Raw genomic sequence first — 10,227 nt, 5'->3', positions numbered from 1 at the left:
ATCCAGGCCTGCCTCCTCCCCTTTGATGACCTTTCCATGAAAGCTTCTCACCGGTAAGGATTTGACTTGCTCCCCATGAATGGGGAGCAGTTGACTTGACCTCGCCAGTGGAACCAGAGGCCATTGAGTCTCCTCGGGGAGGCCGAGGCAAGGGTGGGGGGGGTGTGTCCCTTGAGCAGTGCCAGACTGGCAGTGCCACCCTGGCACCTGGGCAATACCCACCAGGCAGTGCAAGAGGGTAGGACTAATGGTGGGAGAGGCCTGCAGAATGCATGGCTAATAAGAGCATAAGAAATAGGAGCAGGAGGAGACCATCTAGCCCTTTGAGCCTGCCTCACCATTCAATAAGATCATGGCTGATCTGAAGTGGATCAGTTCCACTTTCCCGCTGTCTCCCCATAACCCTTAATTCCCTTGTCAGTCAAAAACCTATCTAGCGAGGTAGTCTCCACCACTTCAACGGGCAGAGAATTCCAGGGATTCATCACCCTTTGAGTGAAGAAGTTCCTCCTCAACTCCGTTCTAAACTGCACCCCCCCTTATCTTGAGGCTGTGCCCTCTAGTCCTGCTATCCTTTCTAAGCGGGAAGAATCTCTCTACCTCTACCCTATCCATCCCTTTCATTATCTTATACGTCTCTATAAGATCCCCCCTTATCCTTCTAAACTCCAGCGAGTACAGACCCAGTCTATTTAGTCTCTCTTCATAGTCCAACCCCCTCATCTCCAGTATCAGCCTAGTGAACCTCCTCTGCACTCCCTCCAAGGCCAAAATATCCTTGCGCAAGTGCAGCAACCAAAACTGCACACAGTACTCCAGCTGTGGCCTCACCAGTGCCCTGTACAATTGCAGCAAGATCTCCCTACTTTTATATTCTATCCCCCTCGCTATGAAGGCCAGCATCCCATTCGCCTCCTTGATCACCTGCTGCACCTGCAGACTGGGTTTTTGAGACTCATGCACAAGGACCCCCAGGTCCCTCTGCACCGTAGCATGCTGCAGCTTTTCGCCTTTTAAATAATAATCCCTCCTACTATTATTTCTGCCAAAGTGGATAACCTCACACTTGCTAACATTGTACTCCATCTGCCAGGTCCTCGCCCACTCGCTCAGCTTATCCAGATCCCTCTGCAGACTTTCCACACCCTCCGCGCAATTTGCTTTTCCACTCATCTTCGTCTAATGAAGGGCAAGGGTCCACTTCTACTCTGCAGGGATCAGCAGTGGGGGAGGGAGGAAGAGGGGGCCTGCTGCTACTCTACAGGGATCAATGTGGAGGAGGGCGGCAGGTCCGCAATTGGTGGGGGAGGGACAGTCCATGGTCAGTCTGGATAGCGGGTGTGGTCGGCAGCGGGGTCGGGCAGGGGGCGGTGGTCGGCGGGGGCTGCATCTCGAACTGCAGGCTCCTGCGATTGCAAGGGGCAAAGCTGCTTCAGGTAGTAGCAGATTGTTACCATGGGCCTTGATGCTCCTGGATTAACTACAGGAAACTCAAGTCAAGTTTTTAGTTAATATTTAACATCCAGCAATTTCTGCTAGCAATTGACATCTCTATAGATAAGGGCAAAATTTAATGTGCCTCTGCACTACAGAATAGGCTGAGAGGGGAGTCAGGGATCATTTGATCAGGTGGGATGACATGGGGTGGAGAACCCATCACCCTCCTGTTTACCTCCCAACTCCTCCCCCTCCCCGCCCCTGTACTCTACATCTTAAGGGTAGGGGAAAGTTCAGAACAGCTTTCACACCCCCAGACTAACTGAGGTCCTTAAATGGCCAATTTTGTGAAATACAATTGTTAAATGGCCCTTTGAAGTTTATTTTGATTTTTTTTAACACATTTCTCTTTAAATTTGTACGTGAGTAGGTAGAAACCCAATCTGGCATTTGATGCAATGAACATGCACAAATAAAGTTCCTGATATTTTAAGTACATTTGGTAGGAAAAATGGTAGGAAGGACTATTACTTACGAGGCGAAAAACTGCAGCAGGCGACGGTGCAGAGGGACCTCGGGGTCCTTGTGCATGAGTCGCAAAAACCCAGCCTGCAGGTGCAGCAGGTGGTCAGGAAGGCTAATGGGATGCTGGCCTTCATAGCGAGGGGGATTGAATATAAAAGTAGGGAGGTCTTGCTGCAGCTGTATAGGGCATTGGTGAGGCCGCAGCTGGAGTACTGTGTGCAGTTTTGGGCGCCGCACCTGCGCAAAGATATTTTGGCCTTGGAGGGAGTGCAGAGGAGGTTTACTAGGCTGATACCAGAGTTGAGGGGGTTGAGCTTTGAGGAGAGGCTGAATAAACTAGGCTTGTACTCGTTAGAGTTTAGAAGAATGAGAGGAGATCTCATTGAGACGTATAAGATGATGAATGGGATGGATAGGATAGAGGTGGAGAGACTCTTCCCGCTCAAAAAAGACAATAGGACTAGGGGGCACAGCCTCAAGATAAAAGGGGGGCGGTTTAGAACGGAGTTGAGGAGGAACTTCTTCACTCAAAGGGTGGTGAATCTCTGGAATTCTCTGCCCGTTGAAGTGGTGGAGGCTGCCTCGCTAAATATTTTTAAGACGCGGGTTGATGGGTTTTTGATAGGAGAGGGGATTAAGGGTTATGGGGAGAGGGCGGGAAAGTGGAACTGAGCAGCGACAGATCAGCCATGATCTTATTGAATGGCGGGGCAGGCTTGAAGGGCTGGATGGCCTACTCCTGCTCCTATTTCTTATGTTCTTATGAAACAGGATTAGGACATTCGGCACCTTGAGCCTGTTCAGCAACTTAATTAGAATAATGTCTCTATTATTTATTATTTTACTTTTCTTTTGAGAAACCTAGATGGGGATCCATAATTGAAAATACGACAAATAAAGCGAGACATTAGGGAAAGATGAAAAAGGAGCAGAATAAATAGGCATTCTCCTCGGAATGCTGCAAATTCACATAGGAATTCGCAATGGCTACGCAATGTAGGCGTCATGAATGGACAAGATCTAACGCCTAGTGTTACACCTGCTCTTTGTCACATTTGATCTGGCACATTTTAAGCTTCAGCGTATGTCAGACCAGTGAAGTAAAATGATAAATTTACACAGACTCCCAGATCTTGAGTCTTACAACTTTTGACTATCTAGTGATAATGCCAGATTTTGCATGTTTCTACTCAAAATAAAAAAGTTTGCGTAAAGTTCCTATTTCTATGGAACCACAAGATTGCATATTCAATTTCACTTTTTACCAGCTGTAAAATAATCTCATCTATCTCAACTCTTACTGTTCTCTGTTTCTAACCTACTCTCACTTTATCTAAACTCTCCTTTGTCTAAAGCCTTCTCTCTGTTTTAATCTCTTTCACTCTCTTGATCCGAATATCCTTCTTTCCTATAGATTAGGGGGATTAGTGGGGTAAATATGTGGGGTCACAGGGTTAGAGCCTGGGTAAGATACTCTGTCAGAGAGTCAGTGTAGACTTGATGGGCTGGATGGCCCCCTTCTGCACCGTAGAGTTTCTATGGTTCCTACATTGTTTCAAATTCACTCTTGCCCTCGGACTTTTCTCATTCTGTCCAAACTTCTCTGATTCTAGTTAGACTGTTCTCTTTCCTGCTGAACTTTTCCCTCTGTCTGTCTGGATTTAGCTTGTCTAATCTGATTTGATTTGATTTATTATTGTCCTGAGTATTGGGATATCGTAAAAAGTATTTTTTGTTGTGCGCTATACAGACAAAACATACCGTTCGTAGAGTACATTGGGGAGAAGGAAAGAAGTTACAGAATATAGTGTTACAGTCATAGCTATGTTGTAGAGAAAAATCAGTTTAATATACAATTAGAATACGGTGGAATCTGAAACAAAAACACAAAATGCTGGAAAACTAAGCAGGTCTGACAGCCTTTGTGGGGAGAGAATAGAGCTAATGTTTTGAATCTCAATGACTCTTTGTCAGAGCTCTGACAAATGGTCATTAAGACTCAAAACATTGGCTCTATTCTCCCCCCATAGATGCTGTCAGACCTGCTGAGATCTTCCAGCATTTTTTGTTTTTATTTCAGCTTAAGGTGAGGTAGGTCCATTCAAAAGTCTGATGGCAGCAAGGAAGAAGCTGTTCTTGGGTTGATTGGTACATGATCTCAGACATTTGCTGATGGAATAAGCTGGAAGAGATTACACCCAGGGCGTATATCAAATGAAATATTGTTAGTTTTGGGCCTGATCTATGTCCATCTGGATTCAAGTGAACTGAGCAACAAAAGGAGGTGGCACCCAAAATCAGGAGAGCAGAATTTTTTTGCGTAAATCATTTCAGGTCCTAATGATACCATAAAGTGTGCTTCCCATGCAACCCATGATAATTACTGGAACTTGCATCTAACCACAGGACCCAGAATGATAAATAACATAAAGTGGGGAAAAGGGCATTTGGTTCCTCAGCACACTCTAACAAACTGCACATTTTGCCCTTGAACTTTTATCACACTTATGGGTTTAAATCCTGCTCATTGAAATTTGTAAGTATCGGGTTACCATGCACATGTAAAGCTGTATATTATTTTAAGTTAAAAATAGACCATAAGATCATAAGAAATAGGAACAACCCATCAAACCTTTTGTGCCATTCTATAAGATCATTACTCACCTAATTGTAGCCTTATCTCCACTTTCCTGCCTATATCCCATAGCCCCTGACACCCTTATCAATCAAAGACCTGTATAATTCAGCATTTACTACATGCAATGAATCATCTTCCATTGTTCTCTGTTCTCTCAAAGGCTAACAACACTCCAAGAGAAGAAATTTCTCCTTACTTCCATCTTATATGGGAGACTCCTATTTTTAAGCTGTGCCCACTCGTTCTAGATTCCCTCATGAATGGATACATTCCCCCAACACCTTTCCTGTCAAGCACCCTCAGGAATCTGATATGTTTCAAGAAGTTCCCTTTCTTTGCCTGTATAGTGCGCAAAGAACAATACTTTTTACTGTTCACTAATATATGTGACAATAATATATCAAATCAAAATTCTTTCAATGAATATAGGCCCAACTTGTTCAACCTTTCATCATAAAACAACCCCTTCATCCCAGAAATGAGCCCACTGAACCTTTTCTGAACTGTTTTGCATGAAAATATATATACCCTCCTTAAGTAAGGAGATCAGAACTGTACATGGCACTCCATTTATGGTCTCGCTAATGTCCTGTACAATTACAGCAAGACTTCCCTACCCTTTTACTCCACCTCTTTGAATAAATGTCAACATTTCATTTGCCTTCCTAACATTTTATGACTCATGCAAGGAAACCCAGGCTTGGGCCACTGTCTGCATTGAGTTCGTATGTTCTCCTTGTGTCTGCGTGGATTTCCTCTCGGTGCTCCGGTTTGCTCCTACAGTCCAAAGATGTGCAGGTTAGGTTCATTGGCCATGCTAAGCTCTCCCTCAGTGTACCCAAACACGCGCCGGAGTGTGGCGATTAGGGGATTTTCACAGTAACTTCATTGCAGTGTGAATGTAAGCCTACTTGTGGCTAATAAATAAACATTGCTTTTTACTTTTTACTCTCTGTACAGCATCACCACGCATTCTCTCTCCATTTTTATAATATTCCACATGTTCTATTATTCCTTTCCAAGTGGACAATTTCACATTTTCCCACACTGTACTCCACCTACCAATTTCTTTCTCACTCACTTAACCCACTTACACCCCTTAGCAAAACCTTTGTACATTCCTCATACTCGCTTTCTTGTTTATCTTTGTATCATCAGCAAATTTGTCTGCAACACAGTCTGTCCCTGTATCCAAGTCATTGATATAGGTCTGAAATATTTGAGATGCTGATCCCTATGGCACTGGTTGCAGTTTTGTAAACCTGAAAATAACCCATTTATCTTGACTATTTGTCTCCTGTTGGGGGTGAGCAAATCCTCTTTCCAAGCTAATATATCATCCTGACAGCATGAACTCTTATCTTGCACATTAACATTTCATGTGGCAAGTTATCAAATGCCATTTGCAAATCCAAATATACTACAAGGGTAAATTTTTTGCTCCTGTTTACAATTTGCCAGACCATTGATCCAGAATGGGAATTTCCAGTATCAGGATGGGTAGGAAAATCCCACTCTACATCAACAGGTTTCCCTTTATCGAACCTGTTTGCTACATCCTCAAAGAATTCTAATAAGTTTATCAAACATGAATTCCCTTTCACTATTTTGACTGCCAGATACTGTTATAATTTTTCTACTCCACACAGACAAGCCTAAGTCTCCTTGCGCATGAGTCACAAAAAGTTAGGAAGGCAAATGAAGTATTGACATTTATTCAACCTCCTTAGTATTTGACTCTAGCATTTTCCCAGTAACAGATGCTAAACTCGCTGGCCTATCGTCTCCTACTTTCCATCTTCTTCCTTTCTTGAATAGTACTGTTATTTTGTGGTTTCACAATCCACTGTGACCTTTCCAGAATTTATGGAATTTTGAAAGATCACATTGATTGCGTACACTAGTCGGGATCCTTCCACCTCGTCCATGGTTGGGATTTTCCGGTCCTGCGGCTGAGAGGGAGATTTGGCTGTATGCCAATTCTCTGTTCTCGCTGGCAACAGTGGTGAGTGTATAGCATCCACTATGCTATCCACTGGAGAATTCCAGCCACTATTTCTGTAGTTACTTCCTTTTAGGCTCTGAGCATAAAAATTTGCAAATAATGCTACAGCTCTTCAGAACTTAGTTAGGTCTCATTTAGAATATTGTGTACAAACCTGGTCGCCACATTACCAGAAGGATGTAGATACTGGGTACCAAAGAGGTTTACCAGGGTGTTGCCTGGCCTGGAGTGTATTAGCTCTGAGGAGAGATTGGATAAACTTGGTTTGTTCTCACTGGAACAACAGAGGTTGAGGGGTGACCTGATAAAGGTTTACAAGATTATGAGTGGCATTGACAGAGTGGATAGTCAGATGCTCTTTCATAGGACAGAAAAGTCAAGTACTAGGGGATATAGTTTTAAGGTGCATGGGGAAAGGTTTAGAGGAGGTATGTGAGGCAAGTTTTTTACACAGACAGTGGTGAATATCTGGAACACACTGCCCGGGAATGTGGTGGGAGGATTTTGGAAGAACAGGAAGAAAGAAAGTGGAGGTGGGGTAGCTCAATATAGTACAGTAGTGAGAAATGATCTTGGTACAGTTGAATCAGTTTGGGTAGAGATAGGAAATAGCAAAGGAATGCAGTGACAGATGGGAGTGGATTATAAGACCTCTGATAGTAGATTCACTGTAGCTCAGAGTATAAATCAAGAAATAATGAGGACTTTTAAGAAAGATTTTAATCTTCATACAGATTGAACAAATCAAATTGGCAAAGGTAGTCTAGAGGATGAGTTCATTGAGTATTTTCAGGACAGTTAAATGCCAATAGTGGCATTTAAGGGGCAACTAGACGAATACATGAATAGGATGGGAATGGAAGGATATGGACTCCATAAGTGCATACGGTTTTAGTTTAGGCAGGCATCATGATCGGCACAGGCTTAGAGGGGTAAAAGGCCTGTTTCTACACTGTATTGTTCTTTGGATCCAGGCCATCAGGTCGAGAGAATTTGTGAGCCTTTAGTTCTATTAGTTTTCCTAGAACATTTTCTCTAGTTATTGTAGTTGTTTTAGGTTCCTCCATTTATTTTGCCTTTTGTTTTTCTATTATTCTTAGGATATGTTTTGCATCTTCCACTGTGAAGGTAGATACAAGATACATATTCAAAGCCTCTGGCATTTCCTTGTTTTACATTACTAATTTCCCAGTCTCACCCTCTAAGGGACCAGTGCTTACATTTGCTACTATTTTCCTTTTTATATACTCACAGAAACTGTTTGATATATTGTTTGCTAGTTTTCCCTCATACCCCAATTTTCCCCCTCTATTTGTTTGTGTCATTCTTCACTGGTTTCTAAAATGTTCCCAATCTTCTAGTTTATCACTAATCTTTGCAGGATTGTACATCTTTTCTTTCAATTTGATACCATCCTTAGCATCCTTATAACCACAGAAAAGTGCATCCTTCTTTTGCAGTCTTTCTTCCTCAATGGAATATACCTTACCTTTTAACCTATTTTCCCATTCCAGTTTAGTCTAATCTATCTTTGTGCCCTTGAAATTACTGTTATTTAAGTTTAAGATACTAGTTTCTGGCCCAAATTTCTCACTCTTAAACTGCATATGAAATTCTGTCAAGTTATGATCACTCTTACATAGAGGATTATTTAGTATGAGGCCATCAATTGATCCTGTCTCATTACACATTGCCAGATCTTAAATAATCAGTCCCCTGCTTGGTTCCAGAATGTATTTTTCTGAGAAACTGTCCTGAATACACTCAATGAACTCATCCTCCAGACTACCTTTGCCAATTTGATTTGTTCAATCTATATGAAGATTAAAAGTTTTCTTACAAGGACTCATTATTTCTTGATTTATACTCTGAACTACATGTATCAACTGTCAGAGGTCCTATAAGCCACTCCCATCAATGACTGCATTCCTTTGCTATTTCCTATCTTTACCCAAACTGATTCAACTGAACCAAGATCATTTTTCTGTACTGTATTGTACTTAGCTGCCACACCTCCATTTTCTTTCTTCCTGTTCTTCCAAAATGTCAAATAGCTTTTGAATATTCAGGGCCCAGCTGTGATCATGTTGTCCCTGTTATGGTTATCATATCATACTCATTAATGGTTAATTATGCTGTCAATTCATCCATCTTGTTACAAATGCTGTGTGGATTCAGATAAAGAACATCTAATTTTGTATTTTTACCATTTTCCCTATTCTGACCTCATTTGCGAGTAAACTCTGATGTTTGTGGACTCTATCCCTTCCTGTCACACTCCGGTTATCTAGTATCCAGCCTAGCCTAGCCTGTCCAACCTTTCCTCATAAAACAAACCATTCAATCCATGTATAAGTCTGGTAAATCTCCTCTAATCTGTTTCTAATACATTTACATCTTTCCTTAAATAAGGAGACCAATATTGTATACAGTGCTCTAGACCAATGCCCTGCATAACTGAAATTTCACAAGGGTGTAGGGTCGATTCCCACCCTAAAGAACATAAAAGAAATGGATTGTGCATGTGCAGCCATTTCCCAATCTGAACATGCATGAAGGTTTACTGAGAACTGGAGTTGCCAGCCTCTGAATTTAAATAAGTATTTGCATTTTGTGACAACCACAAGCCTTTCTTTCTTTCCCTTTTGTACTACAGATTGAGGTGGACAGCTTCAGCTTGACGGCTATGGGTCAGCCTACGGTCAACTTAACTCAAAATTGAGAGTAATATCTGTTTATTCATCCCTATATGTATTATATATGTACTCTTTAATCTTTGTGTAGTCGACGTAGCAGAGTTGGTGTACTTGGTGACCACCGTGGTGTCCTTGAAGACAACGTGTTTGGCTAGCTCGCCCGGTAGCATGAGGTGGACTGCGCTCTGGATCTCCCGTGTTGAGATGGCATGCCGTTTGTTGTAGTGGATGAGGTGCGATGCCTCAGAGGCGATGCGCTCGATGATGTTGATCACGAAAGAGTTCATGACGCTCATTGCCTTGGACGAGATCCGGATGGAAGGGTGGACCTGGCTCAGCACCCGGTACACATAAGTGGAGTAGCTCTGCTTGCGGGTTTTCCTCCAATTCTTGGAAGGCTTCTTGGTGACCTTGGTCAGCGACTGCTTGGACGCCTTGCGGGACACGCCGCCCTTAGCTGCAAGCTCAGGCATTCCAACCCCACTTCATCCAACTCGTTGTGGAGTGAAGGTTCATTCAGAAATTGATACAAATGTTAAGAACGGTAAGCATTTGCCCCAACTTAATCTTGGATAGGATATGATAATGAACCATGGTTACATTCAGTCCTTCATAAGTTTCAATATGTTCCACAGAGTACAAGTTAATTTTAAAGGGTGGTCCCAGGTGAAAGATTCTCCTGACTGCTTTGCTGTTGACCGTAATTTGGGGATCAGAGTTTAAATCATTTGAATTATAGAATGCTACAGAGCAGGAGGAGACCATTCAGCCTGTCGAGTCTGCATGGACCACAATCTCACCCAGGCCCTATCTACATAACCCATACATTTACCCTAGCTAATCCCCCTGACACTAAGAGGCAATTTAGCATGGCCAATCCACCTAACCTGCACATTTTGGACTGTAGGAGGAAACCAGAGCACCTG

At 42.6% G+C, this 10,227-nt stretch overlaps 1 protein-coding gene across 1 annotated transcript; it reads right to left on the bottom strand.

The window, feature by feature from the left end:
• Positions 1–1,322: 1,322 nt before the first annotated feature.
• Positions 1,323–9,805, bottom strand: LOC145354092 (histone H2B type 1-A-like). Its single transcript, XM_080205224.1, has 2 exons — positions 9,372–9,805; positions 1,323–1,480 (listed from the first exon to the last, which is right to left on the bottom strand). The coding sequence occupies exons 1-2, from the start codon at positions 9,772–9,774 to the stop codon at positions 1,323–1,325; spliced, it is 561 nt and encodes a 186-aa protein (XP_080061350.1). The 5' UTR covers positions 9,775–9,805.
• Positions 9,806–10,227: the final 422 nt, after the last annotated feature.

This window comes from Carcharhinus amblyrhynchos, chromosome 16, assembly GCF_965287045.1.
Source record: "Carcharhinus amblyrhynchos chromosome 16, sCarAmb.v2.hapA, whole genome shotgun sequence".
Taxonomy (NCBI): domain Eukaryota; kingdom Metazoa; phylum Chordata; class Chondrichthyes; order Carcharhiniformes; family Carcharhinidae; genus Carcharhinus; species Carcharhinus amblyrhynchos.
The sequence above is the reverse complement of the archived record's forward strand: the minus strand, read 5'-3'. Positions and strand labels throughout refer to the sequence as shown.

What these genes read in the sequence shown, in the direction of transcription:
- LOC145354092 (XM_080205224.1), bottom strand. Translation starts at nt 9,774, where the DNA reads ATGCCTGAGCTTGCAGCTAAGGGCGGCGTGTCCCGCAAGGCGTCCAAG. An exon ending in GACTACACAAAGATTAAAGA is followed by an intron (nt 1,481 to 9,371) that starts GTACATATATAA and finishes AGTTTCCTGTAG; the next exon opens with TTAATCCAGGAGCATCAAGG.